The 25,195-nt window shown below is 40.0% G+C and overlaps 2 protein-coding genes across 2 annotated transcripts in view; one reads left to right on the top strand and one right to left on the bottom strand.

The window, feature by feature from the left end:
* The window catches only part of LOC131203508 (uncharacterized), a 28,438-nt gene extending 27,602 nt beyond the window's left edge, over positions 1-836 (bottom strand). The window contains exon 1 of the mRNA XM_058193813.1: positions 553-836. Coding sequence (XP_058049796.1) covers positions 553-836 — 284 coding nt within the window. The remainder of the gene's footprint in view (positions 1-552) is intronic.
* Positions 837-6,198: 5,362 nt separating this feature from the next.
* Positions 6,199-23,993, top strand: EXOC1L (exocyst complex component 1 like). Its single transcript, XM_058193146.1, has 3 exons — positions 6,199-6,640; positions 20,601-20,731; positions 23,558-23,993. The coding sequence occupies exons 1-3, from the start codon at positions 6,520-6,522 to the stop codon at positions 23,822-23,824; spliced, it is 519 nt and encodes a 172-aa protein (XP_058049129.1). The 5' UTR covers positions 6,199-6,519; the 3' UTR covers positions 23,825-23,993.
* The last annotated feature ends 1,202 nt before the right edge of the window (positions 23,994-25,195 follow it).

Genomic DNA, 25,195 nt, shown 5'->3' with positions numbered 1-25,195 from the left:
ATTCCATTCCATATTCTATTCCATTCCATTCCATTCCATTCTATTCCTATTCTATTCTATCTATTCTATTCTATTATTCTATTCATTCCATTCCATTCCATTCCATTCCACATTCTATTCTATTCTATTCTATTCTATTCTATTCTATTCTAATCTATTCTATTCTATTCTATTCTTTCCTTTCCAATTCCCATTCCATATTCTATTCTATTCTATTCTATTCTATTCTATTCCTATTCCTATTCCTATTCCTATTCTTTCTATTTCTATTTCTATTTCTATTTCTATTTCTATTCTAATTCTAATTCTATACAAAGCCATCTGGGTGACCTTGGGCCAGCCTTTCTCTCCCAACCCTAGTCCCAAATGGGGTGGCCGGACTCCTTCCGCCCTTTTCCCACCGGTGGTCCCTACAACTCTCCTCCTACAGAGGGGCATGGGGATCAAAGCATCCTTTAGCGCTCCAGGTTCCAGCCCCGGGATTCTCTAGCGCTCCCGGGGGGGGGGGGGGGCTTCCTTCCAGTTTTCCAGAGGCCGTCCTGCTTTTTTTACCTTTTCCCGCGCAAAATCAGGCCGCAGAGATGCGCGACGGCGGCGGCCGCTCGGTGGAACCGGTGCCGCCCGGGGGAAGCCGCTTGAGCCTCCTCCCGCGAGAGGGAAGGGAAGCCGGGCGGCGGCGGGAGAAGAAGCGGCCCCGGGGCGTCCATACCTGATCTTGCGCTGTCGCCCCGGGCAGGTAGCTTCATGCCCGGATCGGCAGAAGGGAAAGCGAGGGAGTTGCCGCCTTCTTTTCTCTTCTCGGCGGGAACGGCAAACAAACGCTCAAAGACGGGCATTCAAGCGGGGCTGGTGGCTTTGCTCCCCATGGAAACTTGGAGGCTCGTCTGAAGAAAAGCTGGGTGGAGATGCTTCATCTCTTGGATTTCTGCTTTGTCGGGGTCCCTGGCCGGGATAAAGTGGGGTGGGGTGGGGTGGGCTGAGCTGGAGGTCGAGATGGACTCCCCTCCCTGTGAATTGATAGTCACAGGTGGACTGGAGGTTGGAGTTGGAGGTGACACCAGCACAGGATTCTTCTCCTCTATCTATCAATCTTTTTCTGGAAAGGTCCTCTGGTAGGATCAGAAAAGCAATAGGACTGATGATGTTATCTAGTTTGGGTAATGAAAGGTCAGCAAGAAAACAACAAAACTCAGAGAGTACCAAGGACCCCTCATTAATAGAAGGATTATTGAGCTGCCTTAATAGAAAGATAGAATCAAGATCTCGTGAAGATCTCATATTGCATTACAAAGCCTTAGTAAGACCACACTTGGAATGGAATGGAATGGAATGGAATAGAATAGAATAGAACAGAATTTTTTATTGGCCAAGTGTGATTGGACACGCAAGGAATTTGTCTTGGTGCATATGCTCCCAGTGTACATAAAATAAAAGATACGTTCATCAAGAACCATAAGGTACTACACTTAATGATATAGTCATAGGATACAAATAAGCAATCAGGAAACAATATCAATATAAATCGTAAGGATACCAGCAACAAAGTTACAGTCATACAGTCATAAGTGGGAGGAGATGGGTGGTGAGAAGATTAATAGTAGTGCAGATTTAGTAAATAGTTTGACAGTGTTGAAGGAATTATTTGTTTAGCAGAGTGATGGCGTTCGGGGAAAAAACTGTTCTTGTGTCTAATTGTTCTGGTGTGCAGTGCTCTGTAGCATAGTTTTGAGGGTAGAAACAGTTTATGTCCAGGATGTGAGGGGTCTGTAAATATTTTTACAGCCCTCTTTTTGACTCGTGCAGTGTACAGGTCCTCAATGGAAGGCAGGTTGGTAGCAATTGTTTTTTCTGCAGTTCTAATACTACATCCAGTTCTGGTCACCACAATATAAAAAAGATGTTGAGACTGCAAAGAGTGCAGAGAAGAGCAACTGAGCCTCTGGTGGCTCAGCAGACTAAGTCTGTCTATTATTAACACAGCTGCTTGCAATTACTGCAAGTTCAAGTCCCACCAGGCCCAAGGTTGACTCAGCCTTCCATCCTTTATAAGGTAGGTAAAATGAGGACCCAGATTGTTGGGGGCAATAAAAGTTGACTTTGTATATAATATACAAATGGATGAAGACTATTGCTTGACATAGTGTAAGCCGCCCTGAGTCTTCGGAGAAGGGCAGGATATAAATTCAAATTTTAAAAAAAACCAAGAATGATTAAAGGGTTGAAGGCTGAAACATATGAAGAACAATTACAGGAATTGGGTATGTCTGGTCTAATGAAGAGAAGGACGAGGGGAGACATGGTAGCAATATTTGAGGGGATCCTTCAAAGATGAGGGGATCAAACTGGTTTTCCAAAGCACCAAAAGGCAAGATGAGAGAAAATGGATGGAAAGTAACCAAGAAGAAAATCAACCTGAAACTAAGGAGAAATTTCCTAATGGTGAGAGCAATCAACCAGTGGAACAGCTGGATTTTAGAAGTTGTGGGTGCTCTATCACTGGAGGTTTCAAAAAGACTGGACAACAGCGTCTCCTGCTCGAGCAGAAGTTTGGACTAGAAGACCTTCAGGGTCCCTTTCAACTCTATTGTTTTTTATGTTCCATGTTCTTTTCAACCCTGAGCTACAAACATTCTCCGTTATTGATGATAACGAGAAGTCAAGATGGCAGCCTTGGGGTGCAATTGAAGTGGGTTAGATTATGTGATCATTATGTGAATGTTGTGGTCCTTTGTACTCTTTCATTCCATGAATCTTATTTTGGAGGAATCACTGAAAAATGAATGCAAATATATGCCATTTTGAGGGAAACCTATAGTTAAATTTTCAAATAGACATGTCAAGAGTTAGAATATAGAATAGAATAACAAAGTTTTAAGAGACCTTGGAGGTCTTCTAGTCCAACCCCCTGCTTAGGCAGGAAACCCTACACTACTTCAGAAAAATGATTATTCAACATCTTCTTAAAAATTCCCAGCGTTGGAGCATTTACAACTTCTGGAGGCAAGTTGTTCCACTGATTAATTATTCTAGCTGTCAGGCAATTTCTCCTTAGTTCTAAGTTGCTTCTCTCCTTGATTAGTTTCCACCCATTGCTTCTTGTTCTACCCTCAGGTGCTTTGGAGAATAGTTTGACTCCCTCTTCTTTCTGGCAACCCCTGAGATATTGGAACACTGCTATCATGTCTCCCCTAGTCCTTTTTTTCATTAAACTAGACATAGTTCCTGCAACCGTTCTTCGTATGTTTTAGCCTCCAGTCCCCTAATCATCTTTGTTGCTCTTCTCTGCATTCTTTCTAGAGTCTCAACATCTTTTTTACATTGTGGCGACCAAAACTGGATGCAGTATTCCAAGCGTGGCCTTACCAAGGCATTATAAAGTGGTATTAACACGTCACATGATCTTGATTCTATTCCTCTGTTTATGCAGCCCAGAACTGTGTTGGGTTTTTTTGACAGCTGCTGCACACTGCTGGTTCATATCTAAATGGTTGTCCACTAGGACTCCAAGAGCCCTCTTACAATTACTACTATTGAGTAAGGTACCATGTATATTGTACCTGTGCGTTTTGTTTTTGTTTTTGTTTTTGCTAAATGTAGAACCTTACTTTTTTCACTGTTGAATTTCATTTTCTTAGTTAAAGAACATGAGTTTAAACTCTCACCAAAACCCATCCCTATCTACATGCATGATATGGCCCATGCTATTTTCGTTGTCCTCCTCTCCCTGAACAAAGTTATTTTCCCTACAATATTCATTTTAATAAAAATTAGTTGGCATTCACTCTTATACATAATTATACATTATGTATAATTTACAAAGCTCCTTTTAACCTTGAAGTTTAATTAGTTTAAGTAGGAAAGCACCTTTATTGAGAGTGTGGTAAAATAAGCATGCAAAGATGAGACAAAAACAAAAAAAAAGCACATTCAGGTATTCTTTTTTTAATATTGTTGCTGGGTATGAATTTCCAGTGCTGTGCAGAAGAATCTTAACAGAGTTTCTTCTGTTTCTACTTTGTCTATTAGTTGAGGGTTGACAATCAGGTTCACACAACACATCTAGCCATACTTAATAGATCCGTCAATTAAAGGTCGTCCTTGACTTATGACCACAACTGAGCCCAAAAAAATTATGTTGCTAATTGAGACAGTTAAATGAACTTTGCCCCTATTTTACAACTTTCCTTGCCACAACTGTTAAGTGAATCACTGCGGCTGATAAACTAGTAACACAGTTGTTAAGGGACTCTGGCTTCCCCATTGACTTTGCTTGTCAGTAGGTCACAAAAGAGAATTACATGACCCCAGGGTACTGCAACCATTCTAAATAGGAATCTGTTGTCAAGCATCTGAATTTTGATCACGTGTCCATGGGAATGTTGCAACTGTTGTAAGTGTGATAAACAGTTATAAGTCACTTTTCCAGTGCCGTGGAACTTTGAACGGCCACTAATTGAATTGTTGTAAGTTGACAACTACCTGTAATCCAATGATCTGCATTCACATAACAAGCTGAATTCAAAACGTAACTATACAGCCTATGCACAGTTCTCGCAACGAAATTGTGGTTGGTCAGTTTTAGATTGTACATATATGTGTGAACAAGGAGAGCCAGAAAATCCTTGGATGGATTGAAAGATAGCCAGAGAATCTTATAGTACTGTGGAGGGGTGTAACAAGTGCTATTGCTATTTACTTATTGCTATTTGAGCCAAAGGATTTTTTAAAAATTGTCAATCATCTCGTGCAACAATATTTTAATAAGCTAACTAAACTGTCCTTAACTACGGTGTGCTTATTCTGTAATAATTATTTGGAATTCCAAGCTTGGCTGTAAGGCTGTGAATTTTTACCAGCATCTACTGAACTGATTGAGAGTTATTCCCATATAGACATAGATAAGACTGCGGTCACACTACCTTTGAATTTCTTGTACACCCAATGGAAAATGTAACAGAATTACTTATGGTTTGTATTTTACTGACTTACATTTCATATGGCACAAAAAAAATACAAAGTTGGTTTAAATATCAGTTGTAAAAAGAGGCTTTAATGGCATTATGTTATTCATTGTTTTTGAAAGATGAGGTAAATATAAAGGGGAAAAATCAGTTAATGAGTACCAAAATGAATTAATTATATTGATAATGGATATTTAATGATTTATTAAAGGGACGTGGTGGCTCAGGGGCTAGGGCATTGAGCTTGTCAATCGAAATATCAGCAGCTCAGCGGTTCGAATCCCTAATGCTGCCGTGTAACGGGGTGAGCTCCCATTACTTGTCCCAGTTTCTGCCAACCTAGCAGTTTTGAAAGCACGTAAAAATGCAAGTAGAAAAAATAGGAACCACCTTTGGTGGGAAGGTAACAGCGTTCCGTGCGCCTTTGACATTGAGTCATGCTGGCCACATGACCACGGAGACGACTTCGGACAGCGCTGGCTCTTCAGCTTTGAAACAGAGATGAGCACCGCCCCCTAGAGTCGGCAACGACTAGCACATATGTGCGAGGGGAACCTTTACCTTTACCTTTTTAATGATTTATTAAATATCAGCAAGGATTGTTTTTCCAGTTCTTTTTCCCCCCCCAAGCATTGAGTAGCTGAGTAGTTTGCTAGTCTAACACTTTCTGATCCTTTTTTTTTTCTTTTCACCCTCCTAAACAAGGGGGTGAACTGTTTTATATAAGAACAGAATAGAAAACAGAAAAGTAATGAGGGCTACATAAACTAAATAAAGACATCATGAAGCCTTTGCAGAGGGATGAGCAACTGTGTTCTAGATAATGTTGAAGGAGGTGAATTATCAGAATTGGAAATTATTTATACGACTGACATATTTCTGTGATAAAGTACTAGCAAGGAAAGGGTTACTTTCCACAGTACTCTAACCTGGCTGATAGGGATTTTTTTCCCTGGGTGTCTAAGAGTGGAGGCTTGGATATAATATCAAAGCATTTTTTTTCCCCCTGAACCGATTGGAGGGTTTGGAGCCAGAATTGGCTGGCTTTCCTTTTCCTCTGAAATGATGCACGTAGACTTGTGGGAAAAGTTAAGTGTTCAGGATAAGCGGCAGTTCTGCAGATGAGGGCGTGTGAGTAGATGTAACTTCTGCTACCGCCAACAGACTTAACTCTAAATGGAAAAATCATCTCAATCAATACCTCCAGGCAGCTATGGGATAACAACGGAAGCAAAATGTTGTTCCTGCGAATGGGGCTTTTGTGTTACTTCGGTTAACAATGCTTCTGCCCCATGATAGCCAGGGGGCTGCTGAATCCCATGGGAGCGGATATTTATTTTCGTCAACAAACTATGGCAGAGCAGAGGAATTTTGGAGGTACCGGACACTGAATGGAGCTACTGCTACTGCTGCTTCTCTAGCCAGCAAACTGGACAACTGGAACCTGGTGGCTTGATGGTTTTGGTCGCAGAATTAACTTTCTAATCTCTGGAGCAATCCACGTTGGAGAAGAAGCAAAAGGAGTGGAAACAGAACAATTGTGAACCTAACGAAGGCAATGTCATCACTGTTGAAGGAGGATCTCAACAAGAAGCTATTCAGATCTCTAGGGCAAAATTTGTATGGGTTCATTGAAATTGAGTGTTCAGGCCAAGATCGTTTTTATCTCTGTGCTTCAGGTAAATGGAGTTGGGACATAAGGGGGAATGAACTATCTCTAGTTTTTTTCTGTCCATTCATTATACTGTAAGAATATTTACCTGATTCAAAATTGATTCTAGCCATTAACTAACTTTCTGATTATATATATATATTCTGAACGTACTTAAAGTAGTTAAGTATAATCTGACAGGATCTAATCTGATAGCTGTATTTATAAGGATTTTCAATAAATGTCATAGCAGTCTAAAATAAGACAGTAAACCTAAATGCGTGTACTTAGAATTAAGATCTATTGAAATCAATATCGTTTCCTTCAAAGTAACTGACTGGTATTAAGCTTTTAAGGTGTTCAAGATTAAAAGGCTAATCAACTGCACAAGCATGGATTTTAAATATTAATAATCTAAAGTCATAGTACAATCACTTTTATAGTATTAGACAGTACCCTTCCCCCAAAAAAATCGATATGATTTTTTTCAATAAATGTTTTAAATGCCTAGTCGGTAAATTCTTATTGCTAAAGTGGTAGATTAAAGATACTATGCTTGAGAAATTTAATTTCCTCAAATGCTGACTGAAAAAGTAAACATCCTTGTCTGAAAGTAATTCACATTTAAGTAATTTTAGATCAATATATTTAGGATTGAGCTGTCTATTTTGCTAATTTCCTACTTGAAAAGGACCACATTGATTATTTTTGAATTAGAAGAAATTTTATTTTCCCATAGAACGCAGCAGACTAAATCTTTCAGCGAAAATATTACTAGATGTTAATAAAACACATTTGATCTGTGGCTTTAAAAATGGTTAGTTCAAGCATTTTTACACACATAATGTAATAACCCTTTTCTCTTATTTTCGCTTCTAATATAAATAAGACTGTAAATTCTTATTTCAACATTAATATTTTAGAGCTCAATAACTGATGCAAAACACTTTTTATTTTGCAAATCTAATATCACTCCTTGGCCCATTTTTATAATTAAGCAATGTATTACTCATGAGCAGTGCTTCCATCCTGTATAAAATATTTCATACTGTCTTAGAAAAATATTTTAGCCAAGAAACTTCTGCATGTTAGTTTAGAGCACTCCATTGTTTTGACTTAAAGATTTTTTTTTCATGATATGTTATGACTATTTTAAAATAAGTGCTTTGTAAGTCCTAAACAGTGTGTCAAAAAAATCTAGACTTGCGATATCAATTTCACTGAATAACATATTAAGTAAAGATTAATGAATAAGAAGAGGCACTGATTGTAACTTTTCACGTTGCTAAATATTTCTTAATGCAGGATATGCAGAGAATGTAGATACGGAAGGATGAGTTTTTCCTCTGAACTATTGAAGGAGCTCCTATAATATCACTAAAAGTACTATATTCAAAGCCGTAAGAGAGGATTGGTGCAGAATTTGGGCTTGGAACGTTACAGAGGATAAGATAAAATGTAACTTCACATTATATATAATGAAGTAATAGAATCAGATAAATGGATTATTTTTCAAAGACGGGGAAAAAAATTGTGCCATGCTATCTGCAGTTAAAAACACGAAAAAGGAAGTTGTTATCAATTCTGAGGAAAGTCATGCATAAAAAATAAGAAACTTCTTCAAGATAATATACAATTACACACACAAACGTGTATGCATCTGTGTGTGAGTGATTTCTTAAATTTAATATTGCTTCATTTCTTTGGTGTGTACCCCTGTGGGACACATGCGTCGTCAAGATATTCATTAGAAAAAGGATCTTGTCACTCAGTTCCATTCTGAGTTCCCTCCTGTGGTTGCCACTTTTCTTTTATGCATCCAAGCAGATTTTCCATTTGAAATAAATTCTGAACAAATATTGGGGGGGGGGGGAAAAATCATTCTAAAACTCAGAATCTGTTTTATTCGCTGAAATCTATTTTAGCATTCACGCCCTGTGCTTCTCACCTCATTTCCTTTACCTTTAGAAGGAGCTCAGTTCCAATCGATCTGATTGATCGTTGAATTGCTTAGAGAGGACCTACCTAAATTTCCACAAACTACCATGTTTCCCCGAAAATAAGACCCTGTCTTATGAGAGCCGAGGTGGCGCAGTGGTTAGAGTGCAGTACTGCAGGCTACTTCAGCTGACTGCTGGCTGCAGTTCGGCAGTTGCAATTCTCACCAGCCTCAAGGTTGACTCAGCCTTCCATCCTTCCGAGGTGGGTAAAATGAGGACCCAGATTGTTGTGGGCAAGACACTGACTCTGTAAACCGCTTAAAGAGGGTTGTAAAGCACTGTGAAGTGGTATATAAGTCTAAGTGCGATTGCGATTGCTATTATCTCTTTTTTTTTTTTTGCCACCAAAAAAGGGACCAGGTCTTGTTTTTGGGGCGGGGGCAAGGGTGAAATGCTCCCGGTTCAGACCGGATCGGCCAATCCGGTAGCAATGGTGGCGGGTGGTTCAGAGAACCGGTAGCAAAAATCCCTGCCCCTCCCACCATGCCCAGCTGAGACACACGATCGTCAGAGCCTTTTTTTTTTAACTTTTAAAAGCATTTTTTTACAACCTCTTCGGCCGAAAAGGTTGTAAAAAAATGCTTTTAAAGGGTTAAAACAAGGATCTGACGATCCCAGCTGAGGTGCCTGATCATCTGAGGCTTTTTTTTTTTTTTTACTTTTAAAAGCATTTTTTAAAAGGTAAAAAAGCTGAAGCCTGCTAGGCAAAAAATGGGGAGGTGGGGGGGTTCGTGAGAGAGAGAGAGAGAGAGAGGAAGGAAGGAAGGAAGGAAGGAAGGAAGGAAGGAAAGAGGAAGGAAGGAAAGAAGGAAGGAGGGAAAAGGAGAGGAAGAAAGGACTACAAACAGCTTCAGAGGATAATCCAGGGCTGGAAGGGTCCTGGAGATCATCTAGTCCAACCCTGCCCTAGCAGGACATTGTTAGTGAGTTTCTGTCTTTCGATCTCCCCGTCACATAGCCACGCCCACCCAGTCACATGACAGCCCACCAAGCCACACCCACAGAACCGGTAGGAAAGAAATTTAGATTTCACCACTGGATTGCGGGGGGGGGGAATCATCCACTGACTCACCTCACTTGCGCACGTTGCCCCCCCCCAGCCTCTTTTTTTGCTCTCAGAGGCCTTCAGGAAAGCCTTGCTGGCTGCAGAAGAAATGGGCCGAGGTGTGCGAGGCCTGGCTGCAACTATCCGAAGGTAAGTAGTAGGGCAGCTCCACAACCCCATCCCCACCCTAGCTTAATTTTTATCCATGCGCCCTGGAGTGGGCGGAGTCTTAATTAGGGCTTATTTTGGGGAGGTAGGGCTTAGATTGGATGCATGTGTAAAAATCAAGCTAGGACTTACTTTCTGAGTAGGTCATATTTTCAGGGAAACACAGTAATTTTGAAAGGAATTATGTCTTAATTAGGGCTTATTTTGGGGAGGTAGGGCTTAGATTGGATGCATGTGTAAAAATCAAGCTAGGACTTACTTTCTGAGTAGGTCATATTTTCAGGGAAACACAGTAATTTTGAAAGGAATTATGCAGTTGCTAAATTATACTAAAATCGAAATTTTTTAAAAAATACTTTCCCCCCTCTTGTTCCTTTGTATCTGATTCTCAAAGACTGCTTGGCAAGTCCCTGCAGTTTTCTTGGAAGCGTTTTCCATAAATGATTTGCCATTGCCTTCTTTTTAGGACTGAAAGAAAGTGACTGGCCCAAGGTCACCTAGCTGACTTTGTGCCTAAAGGCAGGACTAGAACTCACAGCCCCCCAGTTTCTAGCCTGATGCATTAGTCACTACAACATGCTGGCTCTCAATGGGGAGCTGTTCACGTAGCAAAAGGATTTGTGGTTTTATTTTTTAAAGGAAAGTCTTTCGTGCTACTTTTGAAAATAGGAGACTAAAAGTAATTAAAATTGCCCTAGGCGTGTTCTGGCCTTTGCTTCAGTATAATAATGTTAAATGACAGTTACAGCTTTATTTACTTGAAAGTAGATAAATAGTAAGGAAAAATAAATACACCCTTAAGTCAAACTTGACTTTTGATTTCTTCATCCAAGCAGATTTTTTAGCAATGTTATAGCAAAAAGGATTGTCATTGCCTTAGATTGGAACAGATGTTGTTGTTTGGTTTTTGAGTCCCCAGTCTATCCTACAGCTTTAGAATTTCTATATGATTTCCCCAAACAAATTCTAACCACAGCTATCCTTACTTAGGTTCTGAAACCAACCCAGGTTAGCTGCGTGCTGTCCATCATTGAGATGAATATTGCAGATATCTAGATAGGATGCTGAGGATCTCTTATTGTTTAAGAAAGTATGTAGGGACTTTTTGTATGCCTCCAATCTAAAACTATGAAGAACTGCCAGTTAGTTCAGTTGCTATTCCAATGCACCAACGGATCTGAATCGACATTAGACCATTTTTTATATTCCTGTTCAGGTTTGTATTACTGTCATACTGTTCTGACCGAGGCTTCCCAAGAGCATGAAGCAGACTCCTTGTCCCGACAAAAAAAACCCCCCTTTTTATTAAGTTACTGTGAATTCCTCTCATTCACATCCGGCAAAGTCTTTCAAGGGAGAATTTACAGTCACAGACCTTCTCTGGCTTGGAGAGCTGCCAGGCTAATATCTTCAAAACTTGGCAAGAAGTCTCAGAGTCCCAAACCAATTAAGCGAACTAATTGTCTCCTGCAAACTCCCCTCTCCTTTCGCTCCTCTTTATTCCCTATGGGAGGGGCCATTCATCGTCCACCTGTGGCTTTACTCCTGAGTCGACCCTTGTTCCTTAGCTGTTCCCTTCTGGCAGCTCTGCGCATGTGCACACTGGGAACAGGCTCCAGCTGTTCTTCTGCCCCACTGATGTCCAACTTCGAAGGCAGCTGATAACTGTCAGACGCCATCTCTGCCTCCGATGCAGAACACTCATCAGAGCCTTCCCCAGGCTCCAGGACTGGCCCGTGTTCCTCCCCAATCTCCTCACTGTCTGACTCTGCCACCAACTCCACTGGCAGGCCGCAACACATACAGTGTTAATATAATTTTCATTCTGTATGATGCATACAAACATACACATGTAATAGCTGACATATTCCGACTCCTCAGACATGTGGAGTCATGATGAAACTCATCACGTACAGTCTTCTGACAGAGAACAACACCGCACAGGGTATCTGCCCATCCTTCCAAATCAGAGAACATGGTTCCCTCCTGGTCCCTACCTTTAAATGTTGTCATTGGAGATGCACTTTTTTCGTGGCTGCCCCATCCTTTGGAACAGTGATTGAGGGAGCCCCACGCTGCTCCCACGTAACACCGCTCCTGCGCAGTCTGCACGGGCTTCCTGTGGTCTTTCGGGTGCGCTTTAAGGTTTTGGTTACCACCTTTAAAGCGCTCCATGGCTTAGGGCCCGGGTACTTACGGGACCGCCTGCTGTTACCTTATGCCTCCCACCGACCTGTACGCTCACACAGACAGGATCTTCTCAGGGTGCCGTCCGCCAAGCAATGTCGGCTGGCGGCCCCCAGGGGAAGGGCCTTCTCTGTAGGAGCTCCTACGCTTTGGAACGAACTTCCCCCTGGTTTGCGCCAATTACCCGACCTTCGGGCCTTTCGCCGTGAGCTGAAAACGCATTTGTTTATTCAAGCGGGACTGGCTTAAATTTTTATTTCTAAACTTTTAATTTAAACAATTTTAATCGGGGTTATTATTTATAAATTTTAAGGGTTTTTTAATTTGATTGTTTTAATTCCGGCCATTTATGGATTATGTTTGTTTTAAGTTTTTGTTTTAATGGTACATTGTGTAGTTTTTATACTTTGGCTGTACACCGCCCTGAGCCCTTTGGGAGAAGGGCGGTATAAAAATATAAATAAATAAATAAATAAACAGTCTCCTCCATGCGATTTAGAGTTCTCCCATCCTGTTAGCCTTCTGGAGAGCTTGGTTCTTCACTTAAGCTTTGGGATAGAATAGAAGTGAGTATCATGCCTGGAAACCATATTACTTTTGTGCCTTTAGGATCCAGGCCTGCCACAATCCTACCGTGGGAAGTTGGGAGTGGGGGAATTGCTTGAGTGAAGTCGAATTAGCCATAACAAAACTTTACAGAGAAGTTCAAGGCCATGGTGTCCGACAGCTGTGCAGAGAAGAAAGTGGAGGTTGTCTTCTGTTGGTGAAGGAACTGATTGGAGCAGTGGTGGACATGTGGGAGAAGTGGGCAAGCTCTTGAACTTTCTTCTGCGTGAGGAAAACCCAGAAGCTTTCAGATTCGGGTTTTCCCAGATGTGCCAATATGACATCTCTGATAAAAGTTAGCTTTGAGGAATTGCAAGCCTCAGAGTTTGAATTCGTTGGGGGCGTTACTTGGAACCGTGACATTGAGCCCAACAGAAGTAAGGAATGGATGTGATGTTGTAGTGCCATTGTTGAGGTACATGATGTCATGGTGGGGTTTTGTCTGTTTTATTTAACCTATTTTTACTTAATATTGTGGCCCATCTAGGATTATTTTGTACAATACATGTGGACATATAATTTTGCTAAATGAATAAATAAACACACTGTGCTAAAATAGAGACATTTCTATCTTCTAAGAGAGGTGGTGGAAATGGTGTAAAACCTTCACTCTCTACAGATCATGATATATTATATCATATTATCTCTGTTTCTTTCTGAGAGCTTAGGGGAAGATATATTGTATATCCCATTTGAATAGACCATATAGATTTGTATGCGTGTGTGCTTCTACACTACTTACACAGAGTCTCAGAAACACTGCACATTCAGTTTGTACATTTGTACAGTAGCTTACATTAAGATTGTTTGATATACAAGGATCTCATTTTTTCCCCTTCTTCTGAGTATATATGCTACGTCAATTGTAACTGACTGGATGTCTTACAACCCCTGTTCTTTAAAGTAAAAGTGCAAAATATAGGTAAAACTCAGTAAAAAAATAAATCACAATTGTTCGTCAGGAACTGCAAACTAATTTAATTCAAACAGAATTCAACATTCTATGAGGAACACTTCATAACATATTGTACCTATCATCAAGATCTGCTGGAAAAGCTAGGTTTTAATTATGTTTTTAAATCCAAGTAAAGTTGGAATCATAGACACAGGGGTGAAATGCTCCTGGTTCGGACCGGATCGGGCGAGCTGGTAGCGATGGCGGCAGGTGGTTCGGAGAACCAGTTGCAAAAATCCCTCCCCCCTTTTCCACCCATGCCCAATTGCTTGCCCGGTAGCCACTTCTTTTAAAAAAAGCTTTTAAAAGGTTAAAAAAAAGGCTCTGACAATCACAGCTGAGCCGTGCGATCGTCAAGGCTTTTATTTAACTTTTAAAAGCATTTTTTTACAACCTTTTCGGCCGAATAGGTTGTAAAAAAATGCTTTTAAAAGTAAAAAAAAAGATTGCGTGCCACAGCTGATCACTCCCCCCGCACTGTTCTACTTACCCCATGCCTCCTTTTGGCGTGCAACTGCACGCGTGCGCACGCACCTCGCATTTGGTGCGTGGTGTGCACTGTGCATGTGCATGCACAGCACGCATGCGCAACCAGCGAACGGTAGTAAACCGGTTCAGATATCACCACTGCATAGACACCTCAAGAGGAATGTTGTTTCAAAGAAAAACAATAGTGCAAATTTCTAGTTTTTGAGAAGGCAATGCTGGAGGAATCTTGGTGCCAAGCCATAGAAATTTTATAGATCAGTTGTTCCTATGCTGTGGTGTTCAAGGATGTTGAGTGAGATTTGGGGGAATCATAAGTAACTCTCAGAGATTCCCTCACCAACTATCTGTTACATGCAATATATGCAATTTTTGGTTTGTTACAATGTTCTTACCTTCTTTTAATTGTAATTAAATGGCCAGAGTCATATATTGAGAGAAGTGACATATAAACTGATTGCCTCCTTTTAAGAAAATGAACCTGTTGAGAGAATTTTTTCTGCTTTTAATTATCTCCAAATTTGAGGTGATCGTGAGAAATTTTGTTCCTTTATTCTCATACAGCATTATTTATCAATCAGAAGGCAATCGTTAATCTTTATTAAGTCTTGACTGGTTCAAGTAAACTTTGTTGAATAAACCATAGTGGCCAGGTTCAAGTCATTATTTAGTATAATATATGCAAGTAGATAGTAAAAAATAATGTAGTAAGTACATTGGTAAAATACAATAACACCATTTCCCTAAGAATGCATTCATGTAATCAGTTTATAAAAGATGTATTGCTATTAACAGAGTTACATAAACAAAAACAAAATTCACCCAAAGTGAAATTAAGAATAACAGATGCCAACTTTTATTTTTGGAGATCTTTTCTATGAATTGTTCTCTTGAATTTCTTGTCCATCTAGGACAGTGATGGCTAATCTTTTTGCCATTGCGTGCCACGAGGGGGGCAGGGGGGATCGTACGTGTGTGTGATCACACCCATAATTTTATGTGCCCCGCCCCTGCACATGCATGCACGACCCCCCTCCTGCTCCTGGCACGTGATGGCCCGGTAGGCCCGTTTTTCTCTCTCACCTGGCTCCAGAGCTTTTCTAGGAGTTTGGGGAGGGATAAAACAGCCTTCCCCACCCCCCTGGAGGTCCTCTGGAAGCCAAGAACAGCCCATTTGCCAACTTCTGGTGGAACCGGAAGGTCCATTTTTTGCTGTCCCCAGCCTCCAGGGCCTCTCTAGGGATCTGGGGAGGGCGAAAATGCCCCCCCCCGGAAGTCCTCTGGGTGCCAGAAACAGCCCATTTGCCAACTTCCGGTGGAACCAGAACGGGCCATTTTTGGCCTCTGGAGGACTTCCGGGGGGTGGGGAAGGCCGTTTTCGCCCTCCCCAGACTCCTAGAGAGGCTCTGGAGCCAGGTAAGAGAGAGAAATGGGCCTCACCACCATGCCTGGGCCCTCTGGAGGCAGGAAGAAACCTGTTTCCCTACTTCTAGTGGGCCCAGAAGACCCAAAAATCAGCTGGCTGGCACGCGCATGCGCGCCGGAGCTGAGCTCACATGCCCACTGATATGGCTATGCATGCCACCTGTGGCATGCGTGCCATAGGTTCGCCATCACGGATCTAGGAGATCTGAGATGTTATAATAAAAATTCAAAGACCTCTCAAAATATTCATATTTTTTTTATTATGATTCCAATGAATTGGAATAAGTAGCAGAATTTCAAGGATACCGACCAGATCTTCTCCTGACAGTTCATCCTTGAAAAGGAACGCAATGCTAAAATCACTTATAAAAATTGGAAGCAACTTCTTGACATGGTCGTGAAAGTGACTGCAGTTTGAGGTGTGCGTGCAAATCCAGAAAAGTTTACTTAGTACACTTTTGAAATCATTAAATTTTATTCCAGCTTACATTAACTGCATTTATAATCTTTAGTGAAATCAGACACAAAGCTTTTTCCCTCCTTAATATATTTTGTGGTTCAAACAATAAATTGAAAAATACAAAGAAGAGGCTAGGCTAGGAAAAGATTGTCATCTGGATCTAGTTAAGTTTTGCAAATGAGGCAAGGCAGTTATGTACAAAAATCATATTGGCGCTTAATTAAGTCATGTGCTAGCTCAGTCTATTGATTTTAACAGGAACTAAGTAGAGCTAATGTAATCTGGATCTAATCCAAGGCTATTATTTGTAGGAACACCAACAGTTTTTAAATGTCATAAAGTCACTTTTAAAATTACTTGGATGAAGGTTTATTTGGCAAATAACATGGAGATGGTTTGCGATTACCTCCCTCTGCAAGGCTCTTGGACTTTCAGACCCTAGTGTACCCCAGAAGCTGAGTTGACTTAAGGGCAGGTACAGACCAGATGTAAAAAAAACAAAGCAAAACTTATACTCCCCAGTATGGTTTTGGTTTCTTTTTCTAATGTCCATTTTCTTCCAAATATTCAAATGAAAACACTTTGGAGTCTGGGACACATATCAGTTCTCCATATAAGTAAAATATGAGCAATTGAAAAGTTTAGGGCTAGTGATTTGGCCTTTTCCTTACACCAGGGGTGTCAAACTCAAGGCCCGGGGGCCGGATCCGGGACTGCTCTGGAAACATCAAAGGACCAGCCTGCAGTGCCTCTGCCAGCAAAAATGGAGCCCACGGGCGGCCCTTTTGAGCTCCATTTTTGATGGCAGAGGGTTGCAGGAGGTCATTGCAGCCAAAAACAGAGCCCATTTTCGCTGGGAAAGCGCCTGGGCCACCACAGGCGCCCCCAACACGAGTAACATCGAGCAGGCCACACCCACCCTGGCCACGCCCCCTGCCCCCCCCAAGGTCAAATACAACCTTGATGGGGCCCTCAACCCTTTTTTTTTTTTTTATGAAAAAGTTTTATTTTTACAATCATATCAAATAATTCATCCAATGTACAATTATATACAATTAGTCGGGCTTGCCCAGTCACCACCCCCCTTTTTAACTCTCTTCCCTCTTCTACCTTCTTCTGCCTTCTTTCCAAACCTTCCTCTCCTTCTCTTATCTACATCCTCCTCCCTCCACCCTACACCTTCTCCTCTTCTACCCCTCTTCCTTCCTCTTCTCCTCTTTCCTACCTCCTACTCTCTTTTCTCCTCCCCACCGTTCTAAAATGGTAACTGGGCAGACCCGACCCTACATTAATTATATTTATACATCTTCAATAATCCCTGTACATTAACCATCACTCCATCTCTACCTCAACCCCCACCCTCCCCTTACCCCCACCCCCACCCCAACTTCCCAGAACAAAATGCAGGGTATCAAAACTAACAATCATAATCTAAAATAATTCCTAAATTATAATCTCTAGTCACTCCACACTTAATCACACTCTCAATTCCCCTCCTTCAGAAATATATCTAATACAAAATATTTCCTAAATTTACTCATATGCTATTTGATATTTTTTTATCTGATACTTATTTTGAATATAATCAATCCACATTTTCCATTCTAAAATATATTTTTCTTGTGTATAGTCTTTCAAATAAGCAGAGATTTTAGCCATTTCTGCCAGATTTGATACTTTGAGTGTCCATTCTTCAATTGTAGGTAATTCTTCTTTCTTCCAATATTGAGCAATCAAAAGTCTTGTGGCTGTTATTAAGTTCAAGATCAATTTAGTCTCTATAGCTGTACAATCCATAATTATTCCTAGTAGAAAGAACTGCGGAGTAAACTTAATCTTCTTTTTCAAAATATTCTGCATGATCCACCATACTTTAATCCAAAATGCTTTAACTTTTTTACAAGTCCACCATATATGGTAATAAGTGGCATCTTCACAATCGCATCTCCAACATTTAGCCTGTACATTAGAATACATACATGACAACTTTTTGGGGTCTAAATGCCATCTATAAAACATCTTATAAAAATTTTCTCTCATATTTTGCGCTTGTGTAAATTTAACATTCCTCACCCAAATTCTTTCCCAAGTTTCCAACATTATCGGTTGCTGAAAATTTTGTGCCCACTTAATCATACAATCCTTAACCAGTTCAGTCTCTGAGTCTATTTCTACTAATACACTATACAACCTCTTAATATGCTGTTGGCCTTGATCTCTCATTTGTTTTAACAAATTATCCTCAGTTTGCTTAACACCTATTTTTTGATCTAGTTTCCATCTAGCTTGTAATTGTCCATATTGGAACCATGTATAATTTTTCCCTTCTTCCCCCATCTTTTCTCTGGATTTTAATTGTAATTCCCCCTTTTCCATACAAAGAAGTTCTTTATAGGTAACTACCTCCATCTTTTGATATATATTTATATTTTCTATCATGTGTCTCGGGATTGCCCATATTGGAATCTTTCCATCTAATTTATATTGATATTTCCTCCAGACCCTCAATAATGCATTTCTAATTATATTATTTTTAAATATTTTATCTAGTTTTTTATCATATAATAAATAGGCATGCCAGCCTTATAACAAACCATAACCTTCTATATTCAAAACTCTTTCCTCAGTTAAATTAATCCAATCAGAAATTAATGATAAGACAACTGCTTCATAATACAATTTTAAATTAGGCATTTTAAGACCCCCCCTTTCCCTTGTATCCTGCATTATTTTTAATTTTATTCTTGGTTTTTTGCCCATCCATACAAAGTTATTAACCCCCTTTTGCCATTCCTGTAATTTGGTGTCATTCTTAAGCACCGGTATCATTTGAAACAAAAATAGAAACCTGGGCAAAACATTCATTTTTATAGCCGCTATTCTTCCCAACAGAGATAGTTGTATCTTCTTCCAACTCTCCATTTCTTTCCATAACTTCTGCCACAATACCTCATAATTATTTTTGTATAATTTGACATTTGAAGCTGTAATATATATTCCTAAATATTTAACCTTTTTAACGATTTCAAAACCTGTAGTTCTTTCTAACTCTTCTTTTTGTTGTATATTCATATTTTTAATTATCATCTTTGTCTTTTGCTGGTTCACCTTAAATCCAGATACTTTGCCATACTGACCAATTATATCTTTTAAACCAGTAGCTGAGTATATTGGTTGAGATACAGTAACAACCAAGTCATCTGCAAAACCCTTTTTTTCATAAACATGTAAATCAACCCTTTTTCATAAACATGTATTTTCTTTTTTTCAAACAGTTGCAAAATTCGTGGGGGATTTGCTGATAGTTATGTAAAAAGAAGATGCGAGTTATCAAATGTTTTTAACTGTGAAGAAGAAACATTTAGTTAATTGGTACATAAATCTAATTGTTTAAATGCAACTTAATAAAAACATTCAGCATTCAGAAATGTGCAGCCAATGACTCTTAAACTGCAGGAGGCCATGCAATCTCTCGGATTTTTCTACTTGTGTAATTTGCCCATAGTAAAAAATTAACCGGCAGGATATCGTCTATATTGGGATCACTATATTGACTTACTGACTTATTGATATTTATTTTTAAAATAATTATCAATCTTTAAAAATGCAAATATTCAGTTATTGCAATGGTTCTTTTAGCTCATTAGTCTCTACATTATAATCACTCCTTTGCAGTATATATTATTACTACTAATCTGTATAATCCCTGAAGGCATAATATTAGTACTAAACATATTTTTTTAAGATTTCAGTAATACAATGATTTTATATTTGTTATTAGCTCTTTTTAATATTTTTAGTCAGCACTTAAAGTTTCACCTAAACTTTACCAATTCTAATTGTATTTATTGTTGCGTTTAAATTTTTAAACTTGTAATTTTAGTTGTATTGGTATCATGGTTTATAGTTTGCACTAGCTATTTAAAAGTAGTTAATTTGTATACACATATATTTATTTCATTGAGAGGGATGTTATCCTATATTTCAAAACTTTGTTTGCTGGTCAGTGCTGGAATAAAGATGACTTTATGTTGCTTATTTCTTTTAAATCATGTCTTCCCTGATCTACAGTTAAAGTTTTCAAAGTAATTTGTAATTATTATTTTTTTTAAAAACCCTTCTATATTCCAATAGATTTCCAACCCAAAAGACATAACACAAAAGTAAAATTGGGCATTAATAATATCATAAATTATTTAGCAATAGATAGGTTAGTGGCAATACATTAGATGCAATGAGGTCTACTTATATTTAAAATAAAAAACCAATTGTACAAACATTGACCCATCGGTAAATTGTTGAAACCATTAAAAAATTTGGTGTTATGATTCCAGTCATAGATTGGAAATAAGTCCAACTTGTCTCAAAGTAAATAAGCTTCAAATCTAATTTTAAATTGCCCTTTAAATATGGACAGTTTGTACATTTTATTTAATTAGGTACATTTTGATCTCGTAGCTAGACCTTAATTAATTAGGTTAAATTAGTTTAAATGGCTTGAATGCTAAAAGCGACTGCAATTGCTGAATCTTGGAAACACTGGGCCTAACTCACCAAATGCTTTTAGAAGGCATTTTTTTTCCTTAATAAAGATTTTAATTTTTGCATTTTGTATGAAAATATATTGTGCGTGTAAACCAAATGTTCATCCTGCAGTGTCGAAAGGTGAAGAAGTACTAATCTCTGTGGTAAAACACTACAGAACTGGCCTTGATGAGAATTATGAAATATCTGAAAAATGGCTTCTAGATGATTTGGAGATGATAGATGGAAAAGAGGCAGATTCTGTAAGTGCTGCGTTTTATTATAAGGCATATAATTCTGTTGTTGATGATATAACATATTTTTTGGAGTATAAGACGCACTTTTTTCCCTCCTAAAGGAGGCTGAAAATTTGGGTGCGTCTTATACTCAGAATGTATTCCCACGTGCAGTGCCCAAAATGGCTACCCAGAACAGCTGCTGCCTTCTCTTACACCATCCCTGCTTCGCCGGCTTTAGTCACTGGAGCTCTCTCCGATGATCAGCTGTGATTTTGAAGCTGTTTTTCAGCCCCAACCCAAGCAAAGCAATCTTCCATGCTTTGCCTGCTTTTCTAATTGCTGCTCCCTCCAACAATCAGCTGTGTTTTATAAGCTGTTTTTTTAGCCCCAACCAGCCCCAACCTCAAAACCAGCAAGCAAACTAAGACACTGAAGCTGACCAGGCTAAGGACTAGCCAGATGAATACCTGGTAGGCAGATTTTTTTTTCCTTCCCAAAAACTAAGGTGTGTCTTATACTCAGGTGCGTCTTATACTCTGAAAAATACAGTAATAGCTAGAATGTAAATGTCTGTGGAGATTCTCAGTCATCCGGGTCATAGCTGTCTCAAAGCTGCTTTTTCAAAAGGCAACTGGACTGTTTTTTTCCTTGAGGAAAACGTTTTGCTTCTCATTCCAGAAGCTTCATCAGTTCAGGCAGGATGGTGGTAGTGATGGAAGGATTAGTTGTGACTGGATTGGGGGGAGGTTGGAAGGATAATATTTCTCTGCAGTCATCTGGTCATTAGTACTCTCCCTGAGAGCTCTTTAGGTCACTTGAGGGTTTATCTGTCCCCTCAGGATTACCTCAAATTACCTCCTCAAATTACCTCAAATTACCCCCTCAAATGGGGGAGGAAAGTTCTTGGAACTGCTGAAAGGACATCTTGTAGACACGAGATTGGTGGTGTCTGTTGAGAGAGGGCTTCTCTGTGTTAACATAAATAGCCTCTTTTACCCCAATCAATGGTCCAAAAGAGGCCATTTATTTTAAGATTGAGCAGTCCAGTGCAGTGGTGGGTTTCTACTGGTTTGCCCCAGTTCGGGCGAACCAGTAGTGGTGGCGGCGGGAGGCTCTGCCCACCCACCCAGATAAGTGGTGGGTTTCAACATTTTTACTACCACTTCTGTGGGTGTGGCTTGGTGGGTGTGGCATGGCTTGGTGGGCGTGGCATGGCTTGGTGAGTGTGGAATGGCTTGGTGGGATGGCAGGGGAAGTATACTGTAAAATCTCCATTCCTACCCCAATCCAGGGGAAGGTTACTGCAAAATCCCCATTTCCTCCTGATCAGCTGGGACTTGGGAGGCAGAGAATAGATGGGGGCGGGGCCAGTCAGAATTTTTACTACCGGTTCTCCAAACTACTCAAAATTTCCACTACCGGTTCTCCAGAGCTGATCAGAACCTTCTGAAACCCACCCCTGGCCCAGATGTCATCACAAATGCTCTGTGCATACCCAGAAGCACCGCGCACGAGTGAAGCGAGTGCACACGCTCGGACGCTCACAGTTCCGAACCGGTAGTGAAGGTAAGTGGAACCCACTACTGGTCCAGTGTCAACAGAGGGGGAGGGACACGACACCAACTATCTCCTTCCTACAAGGAAGTCCTTTCAGCAGTTCCAAGAAGGTTTCGCCCCTATGTGAAGTCAGGATGCCAGGAAGTACAGGGTTGTACAGTCCAGGCAAGGTAATTGAATCACCAGCTATGAATATAGCAATCGCAAATTACTGTTATTGTTGCAAAATGAAAAAGAGAAAATGAATGTGAATAGGCAGGAATGTGCCTATTTTGACGCTATAACTTCAGCATCATCAAAGGGAGCCTTTACTCATGTTGTCTTTGCCACATCCTTGAAGCGTTCCTGGGAAAACTTCCAAAACATCGTAGTTAGACTGCATGCCTTACTGAAAGATCTCATTAATTGGCAGCTGGTTTCCAACCACAACTGATCAGATATTCTAATCATCTCTCTTGCCTTCCTTATTTTGCATGCGGGTAAGAGTTCTTTTTGTCCCTACACCAGGGGTCTCTAACCTTGGCAACTTGAAGACTTGTGGACTTCAACTCCCAGAATTCCTCAGCCAGCTTTGTCCTACACTGCTTTTAGAAGTACAAACAACACAAATCTCTTTTCTTTTCTTTTTTTGTCAGGTCTTAGAAGGGCAAGGGTCTCCAACCTTGGCAACTTGAAGAATCATGGACTTCAGCTCCCAGAATTCAGCTTTGCTGGCTGAGGAATTCTGGGAGTTGAAGTCCACAAGTCTTCAAGTTGCCAAGGTTGGAGACCCCTGCTCTATAGTACCTTTTACAGATAGTCCTTAATTTACAATCATTCATTTCGTGACTGAAGTTTCAACGGCACTGGAAAAAAGTAACAAGACCATTTTTCACACTTAACCATCAGCATCTCCATGGTCAGGTGATCAAAATTTGGCCGCTCGGCAATTGGCATGTATTTATTAGGATGGTTGCAATGCTCCGGAGTCATGTGATCTGTTTTTGTGACCTGACAAGCAGAATCAATGGGGAAGCAAAGATTCACTTAACAACCGTGTTACTAACTTAATAACGGCAGTGATTTACTTAACAACGGTGGCAAGCAAGGTTGTAAAATGGGGCAAAACACCCTTAACAACTGTTTTAGCAATGGAAATGTTGGGCTCCGTTATGTCTTTAAGTCACCTGTATTGTTTCATAGATGCTGTTTTATATCTGCATGTTATTTTAAATTGTGTGTTAGCTTGAATCTTCTTTCCGAGCAGAAAGGCAGCAAATAAAACATTTTTTTGTGTGTGTGTGTTCCTTTTAGGATAATCCATGGTTTGATATGCATTTCAAGCAAGTTTACACTTGGGAAGCTTACAGCTGTGCATCTAAATACGCCTTTGCAAGAATAGTAAACAAGTTGAATGAGATGTACCTGCAAAAGGATCTGAAGATTGTGAACTTTGATTTTACCTACATAAACGACGCAGCCCTCTGGTCATCAAATAATGGGGATTGCTTAGTACTTATGAGAATCTGCTTTTACGCATTCAATCTTGTGTGCCTGTCTCTGTGCCCCCTGCCAGGTTGACTGTTGTAGCTACATCCAGATTTGAATACGGCTACCGAAAAGCTAGATATTCAGTACTATATCAGGGTTTCAATTTTCATAACGTTTTTAGCCAATTGTTCCTTCAGTCTTGATAATAGGTTTAAGTACCAATTTCCTGAAACCAATGTTTTTCAGCATTGCAAAACAAGATCAGGTTAACTGTAAGCTCCATTGAACTTATCTGGCTTGCTTCTCGGCAGCCATTTATATATTTCGGCTGCAAAGCTACACAACTTTCTGATATGTATTACTTTTATGTATTATTTCCCCAACTTTTCAATAGAAGCCGCGAAGTCTTGAACAAAGTATATAAGTCCTCTGTAACTATGCATGCAGTGAATTTCTGTGGAGTTTAGTTGCCTTTGCAATAGTTTTCTGTGGACTTTTGAATAAAAACATTTCCGCTGCCTTTGGTCCCACCGATTCTGCAGGTGTGGTGACGCCAAAATGCATAGTGATGCATCTTACATGCATAGTGAAGTCATGAAATGAATTATGGCCTTGCATACTTGCATCTCACCTTCTATTTGCATCATCATAGGGATTCGAACCACCAAACTGCTAACCTTTCTGATTGACAAGCTCAGCATCTTAGCCACTGAGCCACCTAGCTTTGGTCTTTGAAAGAATGAAAATATAATGCATATGTATACCACAGTGGTGGGTTTCAAAATTTTTTACTACTGGTTCTGTGGGTGTGGCTTAGTGGCCGTGGCTTGGTGGGCATGGCAAGGGAAGGGTACTGCAAAATCTCCATTTCCTTCCTAATCCAGGGGAAGGTTACTGCAAAATCCCCATTTCCTCCCGATCAGCTGGGACTTGGGAGGCAGAGAATAGATGGGGGTGGGGCCAGTCAGAATTTTTATTACGGGTTCTCCAAACTACTCAAAATTTCTGCTACCGGTTCTCCAGCACTGGTCAGAACCTGCTGAAATCCACCTCTGGTATACCCCTGTTTGGGAGAACTAGCTTACACAACCTTGCATAATTTCTAACCTACCAAGCTGAACTTTGTTCTTCGTTCTTCACTAAGGCTGAGCTTTTTGTTTGTTTGTTCCTCCTCTGATGCTGCAAACTATTAGGTTTGGCTTGGTTGAAAATCCCAAACTATGGCTGCTGAATTGTGTTCGGATTGCATGTTGTGAGCTTTATATGCTTCCATTATTAAAAAAATTGTGAGCGCTAAACTTCGGGTGCTACAAATGGTTTCTCTCCATTTGCATCTGAACTAGCCAGGGTGTAGCTTACCAGTCTTAACATAATGACATGTAAGTGTTTTATGTTATTATATGAAACTTTTTTTTCCTACCGTGAAACTAATCAATGAATATCCACATTGATTGCATGCAT

Source organism: Ahaetulla prasina, chromosome 8 (assembly GCF_028640845.1).
Source record: "Ahaetulla prasina isolate Xishuangbanna chromosome 8, ASM2864084v1, whole genome shotgun sequence".
Taxonomy (NCBI): Eukaryota; Metazoa; Chordata; class Lepidosauria; order Squamata; family Colubridae; genus Ahaetulla; species Ahaetulla prasina.
The sequence above is the reverse complement of the archived record's forward strand: the minus strand, read 5'-3'. Positions and strand labels throughout refer to the sequence as shown.

Excerpts from the sequence above, each read along its gene's own strand:
- EXOC1L (XM_058193146.1), top strand. The coding sequence starts at position 6,520 with ATGTCATCACTGTTGAAGGAGGATCTCAACAAGAAGCTATTCAGATCT. Across the intron at positions 6,641-20,600 it reads TTTTTATCTCTGTGCTTCAG|TGTCGAAAGGTGAAGAAGTA; the intron begins GTAAATGGAGTT and ends TTCATCCTGCAG. Across the intron at positions 20,732-23,557 it reads ATGGAAAAGAGGCAGATTCT|GATAATCCATGGTTTGATAT; the intron begins GTAAGTGCTGCG and ends TGTTCCTTTTAG.